The sequence below is a fragment of the Pyrgilauda ruficollis genome, unplaced genomic scaffold (assembly GCF_017590135.1).
Source record: "Pyrgilauda ruficollis isolate IOZ18807 unplaced genomic scaffold, ASM1759013v1 scaffold79, whole genome shotgun sequence".
Lineage (NCBI taxonomy): Eukaryota > Metazoa > Chordata > Aves > Passeriformes > Passeridae > Pyrgilauda > Pyrgilauda ruficollis.
The window spans coordinates 4,315,718-4,343,019 of NW_024529821.1; the positions used below are offsets into that span (position 1 = coordinate 4,315,718).

Genomic DNA, 27,302 nt, shown 5'->3' on the forward strand with positions numbered 1-27,302 from the left:
TGCCTCCCCAGGCTCCTGTGGGGCTGGGGAAACTGCACAGCAGGCTGGCATCCAAGAGTGGTTTGGCTTCAAGGAGAACCAAAGAGACTGAGGGCAGTCTGACCTGGTGAGAAGGGCACTGGATGGAAGATGCTCAGCACCCCTCTGGTCTCTCCCACTCCCCTCCTCAGCAGCTGCAAACCTGTTTGTGCCACTACTCAGCCAAGACTTCTCCAAAATCCCCTTAGACAAGCCCTGCAGGGTGTTTGTGGCTAGAACTGGCTGAGGAAACACCAACACAGTGCTGGACAATATTCCCTTTAGGGCTTACAAATGTCACCTGAATTTACAGTTCACATAAACCAACCTCATGCAAAGCTGGAAGTGTACAGAAAGGAAAAACAAGTAAATGAAACCCAAGAGGTATTTTGAGTTTGAGGTATCTCTGCAGTTCCTTGACCTGCAGACTGATGTAAAGAGATTCCTGACTCAGCTGGAACTGGAGATATTTCCTAGGCTGCGTGAAGAATTCAGGGTTTTCCCTGATTTCAGCTTCAAGACCAGGCAGGGGCTGAGCTCCACAGTGGAGACCTACCTGCAGTCAGGAACACGAGGATGACCCAAAATTGGTTTCTTAATTTCTCTTTCTCCACTGTACCTGGCAGTCCTGGTCCAGAAGCGCCCCTGGCCCTCAGCATTTCACACCAGGCCACGACAGGAACGTCCCAAGGAGCCCAAACTCAGCTGCACAAGTCAGAGGCTCTGCCTTGCCACCACCTGTAGCAGGAGGACACTGACAGCTCAGAACAGGGAGCCCCATTTCCTCTGCTCTTCCTTTGGGAAGGATGGAAAACTTAGCCCTGCCTCTTTTTACTCATTTTCATACAGGTATTTTTCCTGTCAAGGTCCTGTAAGTTTGTCCCATTTCAAGATTTTCTATCCTCTACAACAGCCTGAAGCTTTCTTGGGCAGTGCTGTCATCAACAGCTCCTTATCCTTCTAGCCCAGTATCCTTAAAGAAAAACTCAGGAACTCCACAAATAACACAGGGACAGACTTCCATTAGAACTAAACCAACAAATAAACCCCAACCCCAAAAAACCAAGAGCTGAAGAAAGCTACTGAAAACAGTTTGTTTTATTTCCAGGATCAAATATTACAATAGGACATTTACATATATTTATAAAAAATGCAGCAGTTGTGTATATAGATCAGAGGTTTCCTTGAGTTTGGTCCCTCCCAGCACAGTGAGCTGAAAACTTCCAAATTAATCCTCTCCCTCCTCCCATGTGAAGTTGCAATTATTGAATAAACTGACCATTGTGAAAAGCTGTCCCTTAGAAACTGGATGTTCCCCAGTTCCAGGAAACAGCCTCATTTTTAAAAAAAATCATCTGTCCTAGAGTCTGGTGTCTCTGAGTTGAGTTTTACCCAGATGTTCTTCATATAAATCTGGTCTATAAAAATAGCACCTCATCCCCTGCTCCACACAGTTTCAGTTCCACACCTCCAATCTGGGCACCATTTCACAAGCAGTTACAAAGTGACTTTTCCCTCACTGCAGACACTCCCAGTGATCTGTCAGTGACCAAATCCCCAATTTCTGTCCTCCCTCCCAAGGTGCCCATGGAACACAGTGGATGACCCGAGGCAGGTCGAGGCACTGCTGTCAGGTGCAGCAGTCTCTGACTGAAGCCCTGTGGGTGTAAATAGATATGGCTCTGTTTGCTGGGACTGCACAGACACCAAGCATCCCAAGGACAAGAGGAGACAGGAAAAAAAGTCAGCACAGAAAGGGCATCCATTAACCTCACCAGCTCCAAATGCACACAGGCCTGTGGGTGCTTCCAACAACGCAGCCAGCACAGGGCTCAGCACCAGTTTGTGCTGCCTTTGAAACAGGAGCTGTTCCACTTATAGGAAATCACTTGTGAAAATAAATAAATAGACAGGGTGAGGGAGAGCAGAGGCTGGATTTGAGCCTGTGGGAACAGCCAGATGAGGCACAGCCGATCCCTAAGGGCAGCAGCTTTGCCCTTCACCCACCTAAAGCACAACTCTGCTACCCCTTCTCCTCTTGGACCAGACTTGGAGATCAGACTGCCTGAAGGACCAGACTGCCTGTTTTATCAACTTCACTAAACAGGGATTAAACCAGAAGAAAATAGTGACATTTAGCACAAACTGAAAAGGAATAAAAATGAAGTGATGAGGCCCTGAAATGATACAGATCTTCCTGTTCACACAGACATTCCTACACAGGTCCCTATGTTCATATTTTGTTTTTATGTGGTTTACCAAAAAACCACCACGTTTCAAGCATCTCTGCAGTGTTTGCTACCTGACAAACAGCCCAAATGCTGCCCTGCCCCCAAAAGAAAACTGGTTTTAATTTAGCCCTTGTTGCCCGAGTGCCAGTGAAGCTCTGGCAGGAACAGGAATTTGAGACCCTTCAGCAGAGAGGCTGAGTTACTAAAACCTGCACCAAACCCCGTTTTTCTGCAAAGGTACAAACTTCAGCACCAGTGCCAGGGCAAGCTGAGTGTACAAATCAGCTGAAGGACGTGGACCCTGTGAAACACAAGCTGGACAAAGGAGACGTGTCACTTCCCCTCAGAGTGAGGAGAAGGTCAGGGAGCTCTGGAAAGAGCTGATGGAAAATTCCTGTTTAGATCTACTTAGGAATAATGGTACATCTGGATGCCTTTTACAGAAAACTGTATCTACAAGGCCACCTGCAGATCCTGACATTCCTCTAAGATCAGTGGTGTTAACTGAACTGATTTAGCAGGAAAAGCAACGCACTGCAGTCCATGAATGTCAGAAATCATAAAAGTCACAGACCTTGGTTCAAAGCCTAAAGAAAATAACACAAGTATGGCCAGACATGTTTGGCCCAGCTTCCACCTGTCCTTTTTAGGTCAGTGGGGAATGCTGTGAGTCAGTCAGCTTGACTTAAGACCATGCAGCATCAGAAAGATCCAAAATCCTTCTGTATTCCTCTGAAGTGGGAAGTGAATGTGTCAGCTGCACCTGGCAGGGAGAGGCAGAGCTTGTTTCCCCTTCTGTTCCAGGATCCTGGTCGTGACCAAATGGGATGTGTTCTACATCCCAAAACAGAGCTGTGTTAGATGAAGAGCACAGCAAAGGGAACATCTCCACCAGCAGCAAGGAGCTCCAGCTTCCAACACAACACCCCTGACAGCTCTCCACTCAGAAAAACCTGCACTGCCTCCATGCACTGCTGCTCCTGTGCTGCCTACCAGCCCTTGCAGCAAATCCTGACCCAGGGACACTCACAGGAAGCCACAAACCACAGCTTTTGAAGGATTGGTTTCCTCTGTCCTTCACAGCTCAACATCGTATTTCCCAACCAAATTTAACACATTTTTTCCAGCAAAGGCAATTTGAGGTTCAGATTTCACATCTAGAAGTGACTCTTCAAAGGCTCTTTAAACATTGCCCAACCCATCACCTTCACTGCCACGAGCTGTCCTGTCCCAGGCAGGACTTGATTTGTGTTTTCAACCACATTCCTCAGGCCAGCAAAACACATTCCTCCAAAGGGATGAAGAGCTGAAGAGGTTGTAGCCTGGTTGGTGCAGTTTCTCATCAGCTTTCAGCCCCCACAGCACAGCTGATGTGTGTCACTGGGTTTGTTTGGTTGGGAAGGAGAGAGAGAGGAATGAACAAAGAGCCACATGCAGGAATATGTATTCCTTAAAAACTTTGTTTCTTGCTCTCAAAGCAAACCAAAAGAAAGGTGAGAGAAAAAACCACACTGTGAGACAGATACAAAAAATCCAAGCCAGTTTCCTGGAACAGAACAAACTCTTAGAAACCACGAGAAAATGCCATTTTCAGTGTCAATGTTCAACTTCCCTATCTTCTTTTCCCTGTTTGAGCAATTCCTGGTCTCATCACAGAGCTCAGCCCAGCCCCACACACAGGCCCAGGAGGGGCAGGGGAGGGAAGGTGCCAATAAAGCACACCTGGGACTTGTTATTCCAACCAGACAGCTGGAGCTGCTTCAGGAGCTGTAGGTCTACATGGAAATGTGGGTTAGGGATCTGGATATCCAGGAACTAAAGGATCCTTCAGTCCTAGAGGTGCCACTGCTGCTCCACAGGCCAAACACGAGATCCCCCCTCACTTCCCCACGCTGGGAGCAGCCCCACACCTGGGGATCTTTACAAACCAAAGATGACAACTGGTGTCACATCAACCACTGGTCAGGAAACTGAGATGAGACTCTGCTTTCCTGACACTACATCCTGCAGCAGAAAGGGAAATCAACTTCTACAACTGCATGATTACATGTCAAACCTCAATTAGGAGCAGGAGACAGCTGTGAGCTGAAGTTTTCATGGGGAATGCCAGACATTTTCTGTGATTTCTTGCATTTAAAGGTTTCAAAGTACAGATGCTAGTATGAAATCAAAGGCAAAATATCTTGAAAAACTGGAATATGTAAATTTCTGACTACTGAAGTCTTTAATAAAGACAATCATCTGAGAGAGGCAGAAAAAGTCAGCAGTTATGCCAGGTCCCACGTGCCTTCCTCCTCAGTGATTGAAGACCACATTAAACTGAGTTTTTAGCTGTAAATACACAAATCCACCACACTGTGCTGAGGGCTGTGCCAGTTAACTCCTGTCCCACTGGAACATCTGCTGAAACACCAACTGGCCAAGAGCTCCATGTCTAGAGAAGACACTGGAGGAAAACCAGGCAACTGCCTTGTGGTGCCAGCTTCCAGAGCTGAAAGGAAAGCCTGCACCAAGGAGCAGCCTTCCATGCAGCCCTCCAAATTTAGAGGTAAGTGACAGTAGATGAACACAGAAATAGAACAAAAATCATCCCAGGGAATTCAAGCCACCAGGCTGGGAAGTGTTTTATGAAGCATTAATTGATGCTCAATGCTGCCAGTGCTGTAAAACCCCTGTAATGCCACTCACTCCTAGAAAAAAAGAAAAAAGCCAAAGGTCTCTGTGGCAGGTGTGTTCAGAGAATCCAAAACCTTTACAGTACCCTTGTTATTTGCAAAATCCTGAGAGCAAGTAAGGAGACACTTTGAGGATGCTGGGAAGAGAACATGGATAACCCACCCACCCCCTCCAAGGAGCTGGCTCTGCTCCAGCACTGGACTCACAGCTTTCCCTCTGGGCCAAGCACTCAGTCCCATATGGAGCACAGCTGGATTTCTGGGGGGTTGGCTGGTTTTCTTATTAGGTCCACTGGCAATTTAAAGCAGGAGGAAAACGTGCAGGCAATCTAGAAGCCTTTTAATTAGATGGAGCAGAGCATTTTAGCATGGCTCAACCCAACTCCTTTCCAAAACCAGAGTGCTGGATAAGAGAAGGCTGGAAGGTTAAGAGAGACCTTTTGTGTAGGGAATCCAAACAAAGGAAAGACTGTCCTGAAGGTTATGCCCTCTCCCTACAGAGAGATGCCTCCATGCCTCATCACACACTCTTTTCAAAAATAAATTAAACAAAACAGATTTAAGAATAGCAGCGAGAAGGGTTTGTGTATTATGGCCACTCCAAGCTCCAGCACGCTGGATTCACAGATCACCGTTTTACTTTATTCCAGGAAAGCAGAGGAAAGATGTTCTTCCCAATGCTCTCTGCAGCTGAGGAAGAAAATAAAACTCTGAGCACTCTCATTTGGTCACTAGAGAGGGAGAAGGGAGGGAGAGAGAGGAGGAGGGAGAAGGAAGGGCCAGCCAGCTGCCTGATTCCAGCACTGCAATCCCACGACCCTTAACTGCATATTTAACGACTCCTGTCCCAGGCAAAGAGGAGAGGGAGGAAGGCTGGGAGAACTCAGGCCACAGTGCTAATTCCTTTCCTGCACAAAGACAGTCTCTTGAGGACACAGGCCTGCCTCCTGTAACGTGATCTCATAGTCCAGGTGGGAGAGTTTCCTCCGAGGGAAGTTGGTGAGCAGTTCAAAGCGCTCGTTGGGGTATCCTTTGGACTGCACGTGTTTCACAAGAGCCTGGGGAGAAAGGAAGGCAAGCCAGTGTCACAGAAGTCAGAATGGGAACAAATCCTGTTTCCCTTTAAAAAGTGTTGCCTTTTTTTTTTTTCTTTTCTAGAGGGAAAGAAAGGGCATCATGGTAATACTGGAAGCATAAGCACCTCCTGGAAATAATGTGTGTAAGGAAGCCAGTGCTTTGTCAATAACAACACAATGATTAAAAATAAAAATAAAGCATTTTTAAAACCAGCGTCAGGGAGTTAAAACTCCTGAAGTGCAACTGTCTCCTTAAGCAATTTCTTTTGCTAGTTCTGGTCAGCTTTAAAATGGAAGCAACTAAAGGCTGAAAAAAATCAGTATGGAAATGATGCTCACAAAGAAACACCTGAGACTCAATCTGGATCTGACTGAAAGGCTCCACAAGATCACATGAGATGAGCACAAATGCTGCTTGTTCAGCTCTGCAACCAGAAGATGTCTTTACCCACAAACCTTGACTCAGCTAAATTTCTCTGCTGACTGTAGAGCAGAAGGGAAATCATATGCTGAGTTAAATTTCCTTCAACTTCCACAGTCAATAAAAGGAGCCAAACCAAAAGTCAGGATTTATTTCAATATTCCACTTTTGTACTGCCTAAATGAATTGCTTAAGTATTCAAAAGTGTCACATGTCTAATAATATATGCAAATTTACTTAACAAGCTGCATTCAAAAGGCAGTCAAACTTTTTTTCCTTTTATTTTCAAGCAGAAGAGTCAAGGATGAGAACATGGGCTGAAGATACTGTACATTCCCAGAGCTGCTGGCTAGGCAATAGCCCCATTTTCTGTAAGGGACAGACACTTTTCTCCCAAACCTACACAAAATCCTTCTGATGAGGTGTGCTTTTGCCTTCCCTGTGACTCCAGCTGTTAGACTGACTACATTTAAATGAGCTTGACTGGCCACTGTCTCCTGAAAACTCATGGCAAACAGGAGCACAGTAACCTCTTTACACTCTGCTCCCAGTTAAGCACCTGGAAAATTTTGATGGAAATGCCATTCACATGGACTTCTCCAAGATCAGGAGCACAAAGCACAGCTGAGACACATGTGAGGCACAGTAATTGACCAAAATTCTACCTGCCATGCAAAACCACCACATTCTGTAATACATTTGTTTTGGGAGAACTTCCTCCAAAGTCTGCTCCAACATCCATGTCCAGAAGGGAGGGTGGAAGTATGATGGGAGACATGGAGAATGAGGAATTTTGCCTTTGATTTTACCATGGGAACCAACAACTTTTAGAAACATGAGAAAGCTGAGAGCATTTTATGGTAATTAACGATTAATGTAAAAGCCATTTAGAGTCATTTTATAATGGAAATGAGCAGTGTGGGGATTGAGGAAGACACTGGAGTGTACCCAAACCCCAAGCTGCAGTGGAGACACACAGAGCCAGCAGTTACCAGAGAGGAATGATGTGGAACACAGTGCAAGCACTCCCTGGATACACCTCTCCCACTAGATTTGATTTCCACAGTGTCTCCCCAGCTTCATCCTTCCTCTACTTAGACAAGGATTCCCATTAAGTCCACTCACCAGAAGTTTAGCTTGTTCAGGCAGTGAAACTTGTTCCCTCTTTCCATCTGGATACCTCAGCATCAGCTGTGCCTTTGGTCCTACACAAAGGAATTTATCACAAGTTAACACCAGGGCAGCTGAGTTGAGCTCCTGGGTAGATTTTAGGTGGGACAGCACAGCAGGGTGAGAGACTGGAGACAAACTCAAGGCTCCAGCCTGTGGAGATAAATTTCTACCACAATGCTCAAATACACACATGAGGCTCAGGACTCTTCCAAAGCAGCAGTGACTGACCCCAGCCAGAGTGCCCAGAGCACCTGTGCTACACCAGAGTGGATTTTACTCCTGGGCAGGACACGAGCCAGGGAACCCAGAGGGCTCTGCAGGCTGGGGCACAGCTGCCCTTGAATCACTCACATGTCTGCTGGCAAGGAGGTAGGAAATCAGAGGGGATTTTTAAAGGAAGGGATGAAAGCAGGTTGGCAGCTTATGAACAGTTTCAGGCAAAAAAGCCACAAGAAAAGCACTAAAAAGGGGCACTTACCATTCACATCCAGGCCCCGGAAGGTACTTTCAGGCTTGTCAGGTGACTCCTCCAGTGCCCCTGCATCGATGCAGGGCAGGACTCTGTGGTTTGATGCTGTCCCAGGCTCAGTCCTTGCAGAGGGCTCAGGCTGAGGCCTCCGACTCTCCTCTTTTTTATACCCCAAGTCCTTGTGTGGAGACTTCCTCAGCTTGGCTGGAATCTCTGTGTCCTCCTCCTCCTCAGATCCACAAACAGAAATAAACTCCTCGCTTCCAGAAAAAAGCTCCGACTCCGACTCCTCGTCCGACCGGCTCTCCTGCTTGGCCTGTGAGGAATCAAAATGGGTCTCCTGCAGCGAGGCTCTGATGGCAGCTTCCAGCTGGCTGTCCTCACTGGCATCGATCAGACTCTCCTGTGGGATGCAGACAACACACACATCACAACTGCCTGCAAAGATGTACTGAAAACCAAAAGGACATCAGTCTTCCAAAAGGGAAGCCACTAAGCCTGTCAGGAATGCACAGCAGGGAAAGCTAGTATGTAATTAATGGCTTCTCCTCAGAGTTCTGCATGGAGTAATCAATATTCCTTTCACACTCTGACTGCTAAATCCAAACCAAGTGCCAAAATCACAAACAGTGACCCTGGGAGAAGGCATTCCCTGGCACGCTGAGTTTCTGCATGCCCTTGCACTAACTCCTTGAGTCTGTCTGGGAAAACAGGAGAGCTGGACCAGCACAGGTCAGAGTGTTCCTCCAGGCTGAGGAGCCTCACACTTACTGAGCGGGAGCATTTCTGGGGAGGGCTGCTGGAGTGGCCGTCCAGCTGGCCGTGCTCGCTCAGGAACCCGGTCACTTGGTCCAGGAAAGAAGTCACATCTAACTGGTGCCACTCCACGAGCTTCTGGCCTAGGGAACAAAAGGTGGCATCAAACAAAATTTCAGCAAAACGCCGTAGTTTAGTGGTCAAACACACCAACTCACTGCTGCAAGAGTCCCTGTTTGAGGAACTGCAGCTTCCCACAGGCTACCACCTGATAATTATGGAGCTTCCTCCTTCCACTCCCCTGAAAAGGGACAGACATGGATACAGACACAGTTTATTTCCATTCTTTTCTTTTAACCTATGGGAACGTGAGCACAGAATGGTGAATTTGACCTCAAAACAAAACCACTGAGTTTATGAACAAGCATTTCTTCATTCTTGCGAAATTGATTCTAACCCCCAGCATCTGTTCCTAGAAGGAAAGTGCTAAGAAGAGTATTCTAACTCCAGCTGCAATATTAAAAATTGTATGTATTTTTGGGTGGTTTAAGTCAGCTACTCAGAGGTCTCATCTCTATCACTTCAGACCTTAGAAACAGGAGACCAGACCAACGTTACATAACCAGGCAGCTGCATTATATGATGATAAAAGAAGCTGCTGGATACAAAAGAAAAAGCAACAACTTTGAAAGAGCTGGAGGAAGAGGGAGAGGTTTGATTGTTCAGGTAAAAAACAAGGAAAACAAAACAAAAACTCAAAGCTGAAATGGTATTTCAAAATTAAGAAGCAATTTAAAGTCATTGCTGAGCCTCACAAAGCTCTGTGGGAGGAGCAGAAAGCAGATTCATGTAGCAATTACAAATATTGTAGTTATTCATCACATGATTTCAAGAAGCTTTTGAAAGACTTAAAAAAAAAGAATTCAGAGTTTTTCCACCAGATGGAACTATTTTCACTTTCTAAGCAAAATACTTGCCAAGCTTCAAATACACAAAATTTCTGCAAGTTTTGGGTGTTTAATTCCCTTAGTTCCTCTGGGAACATGCTGAGTCAGTCCTGAAGAGATTCTTCAGCCAAGTGTAACACAACCTGAAGTGGAATTCCAGCCTGCAACTGTCAGTGCTTGCCGTGGATAACTCCAGGCAAAGCAGCTGCCACTTGTCTTACCTGTCCTGGGATCCAGGATGGAGACATAAGGGAAGTCTGCTAATTTATAAAACTGTATGTACCGCTGTCCTTCCTCGCTGTCGTGGTACACCTACAAAAATGGGCAAAATTAGTGGCTGGAGAGGGAACACAAACAATCTGTACCTTGAAAATGCAGAGTTTTTCTCTCTTCTACAGTATAAACTGCAAATGGTACACACAGTTGTCAGTAACTCTGACAAGCTGGAATTAAGCCTCTAGCTCTCCACGTATTAGAAACTACATGGTAATATCTGGATTGCACAAGTGAAAGGCAGTTTATGCCTTCAAATGCATGTCCAGGAATTCCATCTCCATCCATAAACTACATACAATCCATGAAACACACCTTTTCTGCAGGTTCACCTGGACAATTCCATCTTTCCCAAATAATTCAATTTTTTTCCCACTGTCCCATCTATCAAGGCACCATGTTAGCCACACATTCATCCTCAGGCAATTTCTGACCTGCCAAAAAATGAAGTGGTCCCTGATGATGTTCTTCACAGCCTCGTTGCTCCACACGTCACGGTTGAGGCACTGGCAGGCGAAATCTTGCACGTTCTGAATGTTTATCATGAGCCACTTGTTCTGCATCTGACCACACTCCTTGGCCTGGAAGCAGAAGGAAAAGCTTGGTCAGATCAGGCTGAAGGACCAGACAGCACCGATGCCAGCAATGATCAGAGATGGCTTCTACCACTGCCAGACCTTCCACCAAACCCCTTCACAGTGAGGAGGATGGACAGAGCTAGTGAAAAGGCACCCACAAAACAGAAGGCAGGGCTGAAGGATCAGCTTTAAATGAGCCTGGTTGAATTACAGAATCACATCGATGAACAGAGCTGCTGGATTTCAACAAGCCAAGCACAGGGTGGGAAAAGCAACTCAGAGTGGGGACACACACGGTGATGCTGAATAAAGTATTTATTCAGGGAAAAGTGTAGTCAGTCCCACTGATCTGACAACAAAGACCTGCTCAGTCTGAAGATAAACCCGTGGACCATCTAGTTAAGTAGGCTGCATAATTGACAGAGGACTTGCATTGATTCAACAGGACCCCTTCTCTGCGTGTTTTCTTTTTCTCTCCAAGTTTTTTTTACTCTGTGACTGTCCAACTGCCCAATTAGGCATCCTTTTTTGATGCTGCTTATCCAGACTGCAAGTGGGGAGGGAGACAGGAAGGCGCAGGAAGAAATCTTACTGGTTTGAGTCACAAAGCTGGCACTGTCTGATTGCTTGGTTGCAAGTTAATGGTAGGAGTTTGATCAAGAATGTAATTCTGATCGCTGAACTGTCATACCTGTTGAAAAAAAGAGGGCTAGATCAACAGCAGGAATGCTCTTACCACCTGGAAAGACTGGAACTGGCATAGGAACTCTCTTTGCTTTACAAAAAAAAAACTTTAAAAGTTATGCTCACCATCCTGCTGGTAATCAAAGCAATTCAAAGGAATTTATTTTTAATAAAAAAAATTAGGGGAATGAGGATGTTATGCAAGATTTTGCTGTTTGGGCATTATTTTGTTCCCCAAACCAAAGTTTTTACTTTTGAAATGAATTTTAGCCAGAGCAGTTTGGAACAGTCTGCCTGTCCACTGTGTGACAGACAGACGTGTGAACCCCACACACTCAGCTTCACCAAGGCAAGAATCTCAGCCTACAAAGTCACTCTGGGTAGCCAAGCGCCCTGCAGAGGCAGCTTTTGTATTACTCAAAGGAAAAAAAAATGAAGGTAGAAGCATGGAATAGTCTATTCCCACAAGGGGCCTCACACTAACTACTTACCACTAAATTTACACTGCCAGCACCCAGGTCACCAGGTGAGAAAAGAGGGGAAGGTGACACCTAAGTAACTGGCAAGGGTCTCAAATATAATTGCCATGCTTTTATTTAAAGGACTTGTTTTGTGCTAACTGCATTTTGAGAATTAGTTCTAAGAAACCAGTATGAGATGAGGCCTAGAGGTGCTGCCCAAGTCGAAAGGGAACAAAAATCCTTATGTTATTTAAGTCAATTGGATTGCCTTAGTCCTGTGTTCTCAGTCTGTTAAAAGAACACTCCCAAAAATACATAATTAGAAATTACACTGGAAAGTGTATCTCATTCTTCTACCCTCACTCTGTATATCTTTTAATATTAATGAAAACCTCTGGCTCTACCTCTACTCTGTCCAGCTGAGGGCCTTGGAAGGATGCAAGCGGGAAATTCCACAAAGAAAATCAGCAAAACTGAGTTTTCACCTGCAGAACAGGCAGAGCTTTTGAAAATACTTTTAACTTCCTTCTAAAAGCAGGTTTTGGATTTCAAATTTAAAAGGACACAGTTAAACTGCTGCTCTCTCACACACACAGCTCTTACACAGCTCAAGGGCTTCTTCTGAGGGGGTGGAAGGACAACAGAGTGAAGAGAAAAAACACTCTGGATTTGGAGATTATATTGTATTAGGGTTATTTTGGTAAGTGACAAGCAACAAGAGAAGGCTCAAGAGCTGGCCTGTGTATCCCAAAAGCTGGGATCTGGTGGATTTAGACCCTCTGTTTCCAACACCAAGTGCCCCTCCCATTCCACTCCTCCTCTGAGGTATAAAGGCCAGTGGCAGGCACTCACAGAGGCCACAGACAGGGCAGTACAGGACAGCCACTCTTGGAGAGCAGAGCAGTGGAGCCAGATGCAAAAACCACCCAAACCAATCCAATCTGTCCTAAGTGTGCTTTTACCCTTTCTGCCCAACATACTTCACCATTACAACTTAGGGCAGCAAACCAGCAACCTGGTGAGACAATCTGTGAGAACTGGTTTATGCTCAGTGCTGGATCTCTCTGTGTAACTCTGGCTCCTGCATTACTAAAAATAAGTTTTCCTCTCATTTGACTTCTCTGAACATGTATGGTTTAGAAATGTTGGGGTGGTTCCTGCTGGCTCAGTTTTGTTGAAATGCAATCCTTTCAAGGCAGCAGAGAGAAGAAGGAAGTGGAGCCAGCACCTTGTGATTCTCCGGACATTTGTGTGACTCAGTGGGGAAGATAACAGCTGACAGAGAGTCAGAGCAGGACATTATCAAACAAGAAATCTCCTGTTTGGGCCACACTTCTTCTTCCTACCTGGATCAGGGCACAGATCCTTTCAGCACCCAGCCACTCCTGAGCTGTACCTGCAGCTGTGCTGACCAAACCAGGCCAGGAGCACCTTATGCACAGGTAATCGCTCCACTTCAATACAGTGACCAGGTCAGCTTCCAAATGATTGCTGCTTTTTAAGCAGAAACAAAAAAAAACCCTCAGTCTCAGCTGTAAAGCAGGGAGCAGCTAAAAAAGGTTACTGTTAAATGGGAAAAAGAAATCATACAGACAGACTTGAAACTCTGCAATGTGACATTCAGTCACTTCACTGAAACCCTGCTGGGTGTTAAGCACAGAACTGCACACACCAGAACCATCCTTGCCCACAAGAAGTGCATGTTAAGTCAATTTGGTGTGTCCCCCTCAAAATTCAGTCATCTCTCACATCACAGGTACACAGAGAGAACACCTGCAATTCTTGAAAGCAGCCTGTGATGAGAACAAAACCACACTCTTCTATAGCAGACATGTTTGATGTGCAATTTATTTATTTCACTAACAGAGCCCACATTAATGGGAGAACTCTAATAGTTTAGTCAGTCACACACTGAACTTTACAAGTACAGTGATCATAAGCTGTTCTGCATGTGGAGCACAATGCTTTTTCATATAAAAAACCCCCAAACAATGTCATTCAACACGCAAAAATTTTTCTGCCATGGAGTTAACCTCACCTATTCCTAAAGCCAGTATTACTAAGTTTAAATGAAACAGCAACATTTTGGGCCTTATTGGTAACAAAGCTCCCTTGTAACTCAAGAAAAGTGAGGTTTCTTGGGAAAAACTAAAGATAATTACATGTACTTACTATCAAAAACCAACCTTAAAGTACCCGAAGGGCAGCAACAGCTGATGAGCAACAAAGATACGTAAGACCAGATGTCACCACTCCTGCCAACAAAGCCCTAAATCCTAAATGGTTCTCTGATAAATGTGCATGGCTCAACCCCAGCAGAGTGTTCCTGCACACCCCTCCAGAGGCTGGAACACACCACACACCAACCTTGGAAAGAAAACCCCACTTAGATCAAAGCTTAACTACAAGAGCATCACAGTGACAGGATTTAGTCTTTGATACTCTGGAATGTGATGAGCATCTCTGCTTTATCATATGGTTTATATCCATTTATCTCAGCATACAGAGAAGGGAGAAGCCAACAGCAGCTTGCTAGAGATGAATTTTGGGAGACTGTGGTCACTGAGGCCTTACACCGTCCCAGGCTGAAGCAGTAGAGCAGTTTGCAGTCAGAAAAGGTAAAATGCAAAGGGAAATGGCCAACACAGTGAGAAGGCGTGATGAGTTTTATTGCAATGAAGTTGAGGAGCATCAGTGTGAAATGAAGGGTATCCCACAGCACAAGGAATGGTACAAGAACACAGCAAGGTGAGTGCCAACACCAGGAAGTGTGCAGGTCTTTAGAGTGCAGGCACTGCACAGAACAGGGCAATGTGAGTATACACAAACCCCTTCCCCAAACCCAGCCCACCCCCTTTTTTAAATTACCTTTCAGGACTGAATAAGAACGCAGAAACTTTAGAAACAAACCCATCAATCAATTATTTCACTCTCTGACACTGCTTCTGACTGTGACAGATGCCACAATCAACACTGCTGAACTCTTCATGTGTTTCCAGCAAGACAAGCACCCATCTCAAACTCCACAGCAGAGCTCAGAGGGCACTTGCTGACTGCTCCTGCAGCAGCACTGGCTGTTGCCATGTGAATTCCCCTTACTGGTGCCTTTAAACACAATTTGCTAGTTTCACCCACAGCTCTGGACCCCAGGCTCAGCAAGCACCATCAGCTGGAAGACCTGAAACACATCTTTTAAAGTAAACCCTGCTTCAGGCTGCTCCTCTGCTCCTCTGTTCCCACTGCTCCTCTGCTCCCACTGCACAAAATTCCTTCCCAAGGTGGACACTGCTGCTCTCTACCAGCATCCTCTCACAGCTGGAATTTTGTTAAGGAGATTGTGGAGGGCACCCTCAAAAGACAGGAGTTAGTGACAAGGCAACTGCTCCCTGGTGATTTGGGAAACATAAAAAGAGAGATGAGGGTAATGGGATGAGAGCTGGAGACTCCATAAAGGCACACAGTGTTTCACCAAAAGCTCTCTAGCAGTGCCCTAGCACTTGTGCACAGCAGTCAAGGCACGTGTGAAAACAAGGTAAATAATATTTTTGTTCAGTCAGTCAGTTGTGCAGACTTGTGCAGTCGGTTCTCCAACTGTATTGCACCGTTTAATCATTACTTTGCATTCTCATGCAGTAAAAACAGTGATAATTTCCATCATCAATCTCATCTATTCAAAGGTGACCAGGAGAAAGTTTAGCAGTAACTGGAATTTCTGAAAAATATCTGGAAATTACGGACTCAAAAATCAAAAATATATACCAATCTGCATGTTCTCTAATCATTACTTAAGTCATTGATCCACATCATAACAATTTAGGGATAGATCCACACATGCCTACACAGTCAGGGAAGGTGACACCTGAGATTGTTTAAAGCTGACAGTGTCCTGTATCTCTGGGATACTTTCCCTAGAACCACCAGAAGTAAAAGACAACCACTGTGATTTTATAGAACACCTCCACTGACGATGAAGCTGTGGCTTGATAGCAAAGACACATTCAAATACTTCTACTCACTCAGGTATCAGAAGCCACTCAGCCATGTTAACTCCACCTGAGCTTCTGAGCAGGGCTGTGCTGCAAACCACACTGCCCCTTGCAAGGTCCTCCCTCATCTATCTATCCAAAGCAATCTTACTCCAGCTTTTTCTGTATCCTCTATGGAGACAGCTCAAGGGATGCAATTTTCCCATTCTGACCAGCCTCCCTTGCTCACTGAAGCCTTTCACCACATGTGATTTGCCACACTGAGACTGAAACACAAAACAATGTGGTCTGCATGGTGAGGAGTTGGACATGATGATCCTTATGGGTCCAATCCAGGTGACACCATCATCAGTGAAGTCCTTCAATACATCACCAACATTCCCATACGCAGTCCATCAAATATTTATCACTGCCCAGCCTTTTGCAACCTCCTGACTGTCCAGCCATGGATCCATGCTGCCACCCTCCCCTCTGCACCCAGAGGTGAGCCCTCACCGTTTCAAAGCTGCCTTTGTGCATCAGGTCAATGGGAGGTCTGAAGAGATCTGCCAGCGTCGTCAGCTTCTTGTCCACCGCCCCTCCGTTCCGGAGCTCCTGCTCCTGCCGGACTGCACAGCCCCAAGAGGAAAGGGACAGCAGTTAGACTACACACACTCACAAGGGGCATTCATCACTGGCTAAATGCTCAAACACAGAGCTTCTGGGGTGAAATTCTCTCCAGCTCCTAGGAGATTTGGGGAGAACAGGGCTAGGGCAGCTAGTGAGTGCAAATCCCAGGGTATCTCCTACAGAGTCCCAGGGTTAGACCCCACTGAACAAGATCAGCTGGTGTGTAAGGGCTGAACCTCCCTGCCTCAGCTTTCTCATGTGCTTTCACTTTTAAACAACATCTTAATAAACCTGAGGGGTCACATACCAATATTTGAAAACAAAGGAACCAAAAAAAAGCCATGACTTGTGCCCAGTGATGCTTTCAAATGGGAAACTGTGCTAGATTGTAGCAATATAACTTTTAAAAGGAATATTTCTATTGTAGTGTTTCCATTAGTTGGCTGTGGGGCAATCCCACAGAAAAGAAAGAAACAAACAGATTTAGTTTACGTGGAGAAATCTCTTTGGATGTTTCTTTTAAAGAGTATCGATTCCATCTGAAACAATACAGAACACATTTCCTGCTCAGACAGGACCATGGACGATAAAGGTGAATCACAGCAGATACATGATGTATTTGATGGAACCAGGTCAGCTGAAATGGGCAATAACTATGCCATGGCCAAAAATTTTCCACTGTGGAAGGGCCAAAGCATAAAAACCATGCTTGAGCAGACACACAGGGAATAAAGCATCCTTGTGGAGTAGCCCTGGGAACCAGGAGATAATCTGGAATTTCATGGCCAGGGCTGCTTTTCCAGAGACAGCCAGGTGATGTCCACCTGTCAAGTTCTGCCAAAAAGCATGATAAAGTTTCACCATAAGCCCTCACAGTGTATCTCTCACATGTTGGGCATCTCTAAATGTCTTAAGAGTGGAATCACAGGGTGGTTTGGTTTGGAAGAGACCCTAAAGATCAGTCAGTTGCACCCCCTCCTGCTACAGGCTGGAACACCCTCTGCTAGTCCAGGCTGGAAGATGGTGAGAAAAAAATTAAGGGTATTGATTCTGTACATGGTGCATTTTCTCTTACAAAGCTGCCAGTGATTTCAATACTTGTTGTGTTCCTCATTACTCGAAAAGGGGAAAGAAAGTAACTATCAACACCTGTTTTCAGTTTGGCAGCCAACCCCTCACTGTGTGGGACATGGTCCATGGACCCCAGTAACCAGTGACAGGATGAGGAAACAGCCTCAGGTCATACCAGGGGAAGCTGAGATTGGATATTAGTGACAATTTCTTCATGGAAAGGGTTGTCCAGCCCTGGCAGGGATTTAACAGATATGTGGATGTGGCACCTGGGGACATGGGGCAGTGGTGGCCTTGGCAGTGCTGGGAAAACAGTTGGACTCAGTCTCAGAAGACTTTCCCAACTTTCCTGATTCTGTGGTTCCACCTCAGGAACGCTCCAGCAACATCAGCACGACAGCCATAACTCAGATGTGAAACACCTGGTGCTGTGCTGTCACAGAATCACATTCTGTGACACCTCCTGGGTGAAACAACAGCCAGTGCTTTGGCACCTGGAGATTCTGTGCATGAACAGCCAAGGGCAAACAGCAATTAAAGCCACAAGAACCTCGTGCTCAAGGAGCCTCAGGGCTACTCCAATGTAATTCAAGTTCCAGAAAGTCCACTGCCTAGCCAAGAAATATCCAGTGGATTAATTTAATTTCTGCTTGGGTGTTAGGATTCTTCCCCCTTTTCAGCTCCCTCTAGAGAGGAAAAAGGGATTTTTTGAGAGTTAGCAACACCAAAGCAGACAGAATATACCGTGCTAATCATAATTCTATGATTCTATACTTCTAATAATGTATCCTGCTACACAACTGGCAATTTAAAAATGTTTCAACAACTGAAAGCTGTCCTATCCTACAACAGGAATGATTTCTCCATCTTATTTGCATTAAAAGTAACAAAATAGAATAAAATATCAGGCTTACTGATCTGTAGACACTTACTGGTTTCTGTCTGAAAATCCCGAAAGCCATCGAATATTGAGCGAGCAGGTCTGCGCCTTTTAGGAGCTTTAAAAAAATTAAAGAATTATTTGAAAAGTATATTATCAAAATAATGCATATGAGAACTTTCCATCACATATGTAGGAAAACAGAATAGGAACCCCAGGCAGGGACTGCGTGGGAGTAGAGGTCATTGGGAAGGGCTGGAGATGGATGGAAATAGGCAGAAGGTAATTTGTAAATTCAACTTCCTAACACATCCTTTCCTCCAGCAAACCTTAGCCCAGAAACAAAACATGCATCAACAATACAGAGAGGCTTAAAGCCCCTTCTGATGGGCTTGCCAAGACCCTTCAGCATTCAGTGGCAGTGCTGTCACAGCATCACCTTGTCACAATTCCAGTCAAGATTTTACCCAAGGCCTTCAAGGGGATGAAAAACTTCAAAAGGTTAAACTCCATTATATAAATGTATATATATTTTTTTAATGAAGAAGCACATTTCTTCTTTCGACAATGCATTTCTACTCTTTTCTAAACTCCTATCCTGATCCTGTCCCAACTTCTTGGGTGGACTGAACAGCCACACTCTTCCAGTAGATCCAGTTATTTGCAAGGAAACCATCAGAACTGTTTATCTGCAGCTGCACAGAGAGCCCAGGAAGGTACCAGAAATAGCATCCTCATGTCCCACTGAAGTCCTAAGGTACAGCACAAGCACTGCACTTGGAAGGAAAACAGAATTGCCTGCCAAGATTATTCCAGCTATTTATCTCCTTTTCCATCAACTGAAAGACAGAACTTTCAAAGCCCAATTGCTACAAGACATAATAAATAATAAACAAATTAAAGTAAGATAAATACAACCTATATCCAATGGAAATGTGATAATACAGCCAATCATGGAAAAAGAAAGCAAATCTGAACAAGGGATGTGCTGGGGAATAACACCTCTCATCTCCAGGGAATAAGGTCTCCTTCACCCTGAGTACTTAGGCACAAGCCAACCTGAGAACAACCTAAACTCAGCTGGAACAGCAACTGAAGGACCACTTCAGCAAAAGCAGCACGTCCCTGCCAGGCAGCACAGGTGAAGAGGCTCTCAGCAATCCAGGAGGATCCTTTGTACTGAATGATGGGATCCATGTACCCAGCAGGGCACAAATACACAGGGTCACCTCTTCAGCTGGAAAAAACCTGAGCTTATAAACAGAAACTGCCACCTCCCCTGCTGTAAGCCTAGAGCTGAGACCAATTATCTCTTCAGGTTCAGCTACTTTGTCAGGCTGCTCTGTGCCAGAAACACAAGTGGCACTGCTGGATCAGACAGTGCCAGGAGGAAATCACTGACCCAGGTCAGAGCATGGTCAGTGGCAGTGTGACTGAGATCAGTGTGTAACAGGTAGGTGTAAGAACACCAAGCATTAGGATCAGCACATCTGAATCCTAATAACCCACAGGAGTGAACAGATCTCTGTCAAAAATGCTGTTGGGACACAGGAAAAATGCAGAGAGCTCCTCTATCTTCAGAGAGGCATCAGCAGGGCATCTTCCTCTGGATGCACATTTCCTGCTGCAGAACTGCCCTCCTCTGCTACTAAACTCCCCACTTCCAAAATCCAGGTAGGATGGGAAGTGCAAGGATTAGATAAACACAGCGTGTCCTTGTTTTCATGTCACTGCATCTTATGGCTGAGACGTTCAGAGTCCAGCTTCACTGCTGCTGACAGCGTGGCCTTTCAGCAGCAAGGGGAATGTCATGGAACTACATCAACAAAGCTCACAGAAGTGCAAAAGCACTTCAATGAAAGCAGATACTTTGTACGTCATTCCCTTTTTGCCCAAATGCAAATTAAGTGTGTATTTCAAATTGCTGGCACTTTATGCATCTCACATTGGTATGTAGAAGCTAAGTTAGTCCATTTCAGTGATTCATATTCTGCCTAAGGAATAAACATTTTCTGATGGGACTGAAGCATATTAAAGGAGTCAAAGTTTTTCAGCTCCCAAAACAGACAGGAAAAAAAATTGCTAAAAAGCACTAAAACTAGAAAAGCAAATATTGCTATCAGTGCAAGTCCAGCAAAAAGGGAAGTGGTGTGCACCTGTACTGCCTGGCATTGTGTCTCCCTCTGTACCACCCTCAGCTTGTACATCCTGGCTAAACACCTCTCTGATGCTGAAAAACAGAGTCAAGAAAAAATCAGTTCCAGGGTACACCTGAAGCTTGGCCTCCTTCTCCTTTCTAACACAGGAGCTAAATGACAGAAAAGAGCATTTCCCATGGTGTGAGACCACTGCAGTGACAAGCACTTGCACAGTCTTCCTTGGTGAAAAGGGCAAAGCTCTCAATCCATCTGACATGGCAAAGGGCAGCCCAGAAATGACCTGGTCCACATGAGAAGGACAGAGACAAGAAAAATAGCTGCAGAGCACAGCTTAAAGAGCAAATTAAATTCCTGCATGAGAAATGGAGAAGGGTATGAGCAATCACAGAGTTCAGCCCTTCTTTCTGATCTGTCATCAGGCATTTGTCCCCTTCATTTTCAAGAGGACAAGCCAAGAATCCATCTTCCATCCCAGCATCTCAAACATTTCCACAGCAGCACCCCACAGTTCTGGACTCCCAGATGTATACTTAATTAAGTTAATTGGCTGCCACGTCGCAACGTCTCATGAAACAAGATTTGTGTAGCAAATTAGCACCCCTGGGAATAAAGCATCCCCCTTGTGTGTGAGGTTTTCAGTACTAATGGTGTTATTTCTTCATATTCAACAAGTTTTGATTTTCTTTTGTCACTTAGCTCACTTCAAGGTAAAGAAAACAGAAACAAAATAAGAACACAAGCCTACCTCCAAACAAGGGCTCAGGCTCTACTAAGATTTCCTGCTTTTGAGGAATTGGAGCTCGTACTTCATCCCTATCAAAGGAAAAGAAACAAAAAAGAAAAATCAGAGAGATGATAATATTCCAAATATTGTACAAACCACATCTCATTGTGCTCCAAGGCTCCTGCAACTTGAACCAGTTAAAGGTGCTGCTGTACCACTGCACAGAATGAAGTTTTGGGATTAAGTGGGATCTCGAGGGAGCATCTGCTCCCCCTCATGGCACTGCTGCTGGACCTGGTACCCTGTGCACTGAGAGATGGCATGGATGACCTTTGATAAAACATTACACAAACCCCTGAGTGACTTGATCCCAGGCTCTGTCAATCTATATCTAAACATTTTTTGTTCTTGAATAACTTTCAGAACTTGGATGTTTTTAAAACCTTACCAAAAAATGTTAAATCCACTTGCCATCCTACTTTCCTTGCTAGCTACACAGAAAAAAATATCTTCCTCATTACCAGCTTTTGTCTGTCAGAAGACTTTTTGCTTCCACTTGAAAGTCACACTCTCTCTTTTCCAGGAGGAAAACCAGGTGAAGATGGCCATTTCCCCCCATTTCTGAAGCAGTTCTTGGCTTACATAACTGGGCTCCCTCACATGTCAACAGCTCAGTCAGTGATACTTGCAGACACTTACAGGTAATCCAAAACTACAATTAGGAGAAGAGAGGAAATCACAAAGAAATCACAAGCATCTCTGTGACAACAGTGCAGCCACCTGGCCCATGGATCTATGAGCAGAAGGATTCATCCATTGCCACATCCTGTCTATGAACTCCCTCTTCCCCCAGACTTCCAAGGAGTGAAGAGTGCACTTTGCAGCTCTTGACCATGCAGGTCAAAGGTAACTCAGGATGTCAGCATTAACCTTGCTCCTACCCTCCACATCTTTGATTGCTCTGTGCAGCGAGTTACTCTCCATTTACACATTTACTGTTCTCTCGTCCTAGGAGGAACACTGAGCTGATCAGCACCTGGAGGGTGTTGAGTATAAAGGAGAAAGTATTCCAAGAAAAATTTGGAGTCACTGATGAGCCAAAAGTTGTCTAGAAATAAGAACACTAACATATATACTTATTTTAATAGTTCAAGTAGGAAGGCACCTCACATCAGCTATAAAGGTTAGCAATAAAAGAATAATTTAAATTTAAATTTATACATGTGCTTCAGAAGTATGAGGGGCGAGGATTTTCCTCTTTAAGTCAGCTGTATTTTTCCTAGAGTGGAAGATTTTCATAAGGACAAAAGCCTGGCTTACGTTTAACTTACCATATTTAATGGATGTGATTTATACCACTCAAGATACTCCCTTTATCTCAAGTAGTCACATTAATAGGCAGCACTGAGACTCTCTGCCATGCTTAAGTGGAAATTCTCTTCCCTTTGCAGGCATCTGATGTGTCAGAGACTGATGAAGGTGCTGAAGTTGCTGATTCCTCTGCATACTGGTGAACAGGCCTGGCCTTTCCAGTGCCAAACTGGTTAAACCACCACTATAAAATCCTCACAAGTCACTCTTCTCCCAGGTAAGGAGAGACAGGATGAGAGAAAATGGCCTCAAGTTGTGCCAGGGGAGGTTTATGTTAGATATTATGGCAAATTTCTTCACAGAAAGGGTTGTAAAGCACTGGCACAGGCTACCCAGGGCAGTGGTGGAGTCACAATCCCTGGAGGAGTTCAATAAACCCACGGATGTGGCACTTGGGGACACGGATTAGTGGTGAACGTGGTGGTGGTGCTGGGTTGATGGCTGGACTTGGTGATCTTAGAGGTCTTTTCCAACCTTAAATTCCATGAATTTATGAAATGGGAGTAAGGTGGCTGCATTTATAAGAATGAAACCATGAGAACTCTCTAACTGCCAAATTAGTATAAAGCAAGATTGCTGAAAGACTCTCTTATTACTGGATCCTTATTTTAATGACTTGGGCTTTGTTTGTAAAAAACAGCAGGTGAAATCTCCAGAAAACTCCTCAAGTGCCTGAGACCCACAAACCAGAACACTGGAGCAATCAATTGCCCAAGACCAAAGCAGGGTGCAGCGCTGTGGTGAGACGTGGCAGCTGCCTGGTTGTGCCACCCCAGTGCCATCAGCGGGCCAGGCTGGCACAGCCGTGCCCGGGGTACGTACTCGGGGTGCGGGCGGGCAGCAGACACCGCTGCCGAGCTGGTGCTGGGCTCCTCTGCTATCCCTCCTCCGTCCAGGAACATGGTGACAGCCATCTCCAGGTTGTTGTTGCATGCTTCAAGCATGTGCTTCCCCACGCTTTCACTGGCACCTGGAATGCCAAAGGGAAATCACAGCGTTTTGACTGGAAGCGCCCAGAACAGCTTTCTCTCTCAAAGCATTATTAATTAGGAGGAACAGTTCATCAGCTGCCATTTATCCCTGAAGCACAACTGTGAAAGGAGACAAACATACACAGCTCAGGGGGAAGGGAATGCTTGCACTCAGGACTGCCAGGCTTCTTCCTGTCAGCAACTGAAAACCTAGAGGAGGGGTTTTAGCATGATCTGGACTTCCTTCTAGAGGTCAGACATCTTCCTGGTACATGGACCTGTTGGAATGAGTCCAGAGGAGACCACAAAGGTGCTGTGAGGGCTGGAGCCAGGCTGGGAGAGTTGGGGGTGCTCACCTGGAGAAGAGAAGGCTCCAGGGAGACTTTAGAGCCTCTTCCAAGTGTCTAAAGGGGTTCCAGGAGAGCTGGTGAGGACATGGGACAAGGGATGGAGGGACAGGCAAGGGGGAATGGTGCACACGGATAGAGGGCAGGGTTGGATGGGATACTGGGGAGAAATCCTTCCCTGTGAGGGTGGGGAGGCCCTGGCACAGGGTGCCCAGAGAAGCTGTGGCTGCCCCATCCCTGGAAGTGTGCAAGGCCAGACTTGGAGCGCCCTGGGACAGTGGAAGGTGTCCCTGACCATCACAGCAGGTAGAACAAGATAAGTTTTAAAGTCCCTTCCAAGCCAAACCATTCCACAATTCTATGGATTTTCCAACACAAGCAGGCATACACAAAGAAAAATGAAAACCTGACTTAACATTTTAACAGGAAGAATATTAAATCAGCTGCTAAAATTTTTATCCACTTGTAACAGACATTTAGAAAGGAAAGAAAAGACACTCTGATTTACTGATTCTGCTGAAAGGCAAAATCAAACCAGCAGAAGCTCAGTTTATGTAAGAAGGGGGAAAAAAAGCAGCCAAGAGGGAGAAAGTAATACTTTTCTACAGAGTATTTTGTATAATGACTAACATTTATTCAAATCACAGAATCATGGAACAGTTTGGGCTGGAAGGGAGCTTAAAGCTCATCCAGTTCTACACCCTGCCATGGGCAGAGACACCTTCCACTACCCCAGGATGCTTCAGGCCCTGTCCAGACTGCCTTTGAACACCTAAAGTGCAATTAATCCCAGTTTTGATATTGCTGCTCAAGATGAAGCAACAGTTCCTAACATCACCTGTAAGTCTTTCCTCAAAGGATCAGCCTCTATGTCCCAACCTCTCCTCAAAAACCATCCCATCAGCAGAAGTTCCCTCAGGAAAAGAAGCTCTCCTGCAAACCAACTCTTTACAGCACCTTCTCCATAGGTGGTGGACTGCCAAAGAGCTGATTTTCCTTTAGAAAGGTTGGTAGAGAGGAAGAGTGGTAAAATGCAGCTGAACCAGTCTGGGAGCAGCTTTGGGATCTGTAGGAATTCTTCCTAAGTTCACAGCAAGTCACCAAAATGACAACAACACTGTGCACAAAACCAGGCTCACAGACAACATCAGTATGGGCAAAACATATTCAGACATTTCTCAGATTTTCTGGGAAAGACTCAAGAAGCTCAGGTTTGAACACAGAATACACTTTGAAACTACGGAGATCAATCAGTTCTAAACAACCTGCACATCAAACCACGGAGAAAGCCAAACTGACTGAGGGAACTGGTTTCCCAAAACACCCAACCTGCCACAACAAGCACGCTGGCATGACAGGCAGCTGTATTTTTAAGACCTTAACTGAGCTAAAGAAAGTGCAAAATAAAAACTAGTGACATCCCAAAAAACTAACGAGAAGTTCAGGTTCTTCACTCAAACTATTTTTTTGGCATTTTTCAGCACTTTTCAATGTTAACTGTAGCAATAAAACCACACCTGTGAGCCTGGAACACAAACACCCCACACCTCCCTGCAGAGTCATGCAAAGCCATTCATTTGCAAGAACTGGAAGAAAAATGATAATTCAACCCTCTGCTATGATTTAAAGAGACACTGATACAGCAAGTGCCTTCACTGATTCCTCATCATTCCTGAGGGAAGGGCCAGCATATCAAAGCTTTCAGTCCTCGTGCTGCAAAACAGAAAATTCTAAATATTTGTCAAGTTTCAAAGCAAATTTCACAGCTATCCCATCATTTCCTTGGGGAAGACTGATGCCTTGAGAGGCTACCTAGAACAGAGGCAAGGCAGAGTTAAAGGAATAAAGTAGGGATTTATTAAAAGGCCTTCAAAGGACACACCTTGGGCAGTACAGGAGCCTGGCTGTGGCTACACCCAAGATGGATGAGGGTCACTAGTTTTCATATGTTTTTAAGTTTTGGTCCATTTCCATATTGGGGTTAATTGTCCAATTCCAGCTCCAGGTTATGAAGTCCCACCCTCTCAGTCTGCTCTCCTCAATTCACTGTTTATACATTTTGGGGTTGAAGCTGCAATGGTGACCTTGATTCTGGGGCTGGAAAAAGGATTGTTTTGTCTGACTAAACTGTGAGGAGAACTTGCTAACACTTTATGTGAAGTTCACACTAATGCAGAACAGAATCTGGAAAACATGAAAACTGAAATTAAGGCATCAAGACACACAGGAGTTACATTCTCTCAGCAGTACTTTCCTGAACGAGAGCACCAAAGAAACACAATTCTGCCATCAGGATCAAAGAAAAGTGTCAATGACTGTTTCTCCTCATCCCTGATGCTGCAGAGCATTCCCTCAGCCTTTTCCCCACAGAAAGGAGTGACTGCATACGCTTACAACTCCGAGCTGAAAAAGCTACTAACACAAAGCACTGAGATATGAGCACCTGGCACACCACAGCAGCATCAGCCAGACAAGCTCCACACACTCCTAGATGGAACCTTAAATTCTGTTAAAGGTAAAAACAAAACTTCAAAACTCCACTAAATAGTGGATGGCTGAAGCCCAGCAGGCTATTTCTTTTTCAATTTTGAAAGCATAGAGGGGTTCTCTTGTGTTGAGCATAAAACGTGTCTAAACATAAAAGGTGTCAGGAGGAAGAAACCAGCACAGCTCTGCCTGTTCTGGCTCAGGTTTTAGCAAATATCTCCCATACAGGCACATATTACTGAAAATATAATTGCTGTAGGTTCTTTTTGTTTAAAAGGCTTATTCTATAAAGACTCTTTAGGAATAGCTGAGCGATCAATAATTTCCCTGTTTACATCCTGTTAAGGATTTGAGTGTGTCCAAGTACAGGGACACAATCTGAAACGGAGCTGGTCTGGACAACCGAATTAGAGCAGTTTCACTTCCCTTTGGCTCTTTAGTTGACACATCTTATTAACCACTCCTGCGGCATCTGACATGCAAAGCCCTCAGTCAGGGGTAACTGCGGCGAGGCAGATTAAACACAAAGTGGGTCAAGAGCTCCAAGCACACAATCTGAAGCAGGAGCTGTCACCTGTCGCGAACTTCCACGGAAAAGCGATCAGCTCTCCCCGCGCGCCAACTCGAGCCGCCCGCGCTATGGGATATTTCTGCTTTTTCAAAGGCGGGCTCGGGGCTCAGCTGCCGGGTCCCTCCCGGCCGTCAGAGCCACCCGCGGGAGCGGGAAGCGGCCGCCGGGGCGGAGCGCAGAGGCAGGAGGGAGCAGGACGGGCACCCGCGCCGCCGGGAAACAACCGAGCGGAGCCCCCGAGCCGCCGCTCAAAGGGAGGCGAGCTCTGCGCCGCGCAGGGAGCGGGGCCGGCCCGGGGCAGCCCCGCCGCGTCGGGCGGCCCCGGGGCGCGCCCGCGGACGGGCCCCGGCACCGCCGGCGCCCC

At 45.5% G+C, this 27,302-nt stretch overlaps 1 protein-coding gene across 1 annotated transcript in view; it reads right to left on the reverse strand.

Moving 5' to 3' along the window:
* Window positions 1-1,098: 1,098 nt before the first annotated feature.
* The window catches only part of UBXN7 (UBX domain protein 7), a 26,500-nt gene continuing 296 nt past the window's right edge, over window positions 1,099-27,302 (reverse strand). The window contains exons 2-11 of the mRNA XM_041486864.1: window positions 23,385-23,532; window positions 21,213-21,280; window positions 18,361-18,426; window positions 16,244-16,356; window positions 10,474-10,620; window positions 9,988-10,078; window positions 8,835-8,962; window positions 8,073-8,466; window positions 7,547-7,626; window positions 1,099-5,982 (exon numbers count right to left, since the gene is read on the reverse strand). Of these exons, the coding sequence (XP_041342798.1) occupies window positions 5,821-5,982; window positions 7,547-7,626; window positions 8,073-8,466; window positions 8,835-8,962; window positions 9,988-10,078; window positions 10,474-10,620; window positions 16,244-16,356; window positions 18,361-18,426; window positions 21,213-21,280; window positions 23,385-23,532 (1,397 nt within the window). The 3' untranslated portion in view covers window positions 1,099-5,820. The remainder of the gene's footprint in view (window positions 5,983-7,546; window positions 7,627-8,072; window positions 8,467-8,834; window positions 8,963-9,987; window positions 10,079-10,473; window positions 10,621-16,243; window positions 16,357-18,360; window positions 18,427-21,212; window positions 21,281-23,384; window positions 23,533-27,302) is intronic.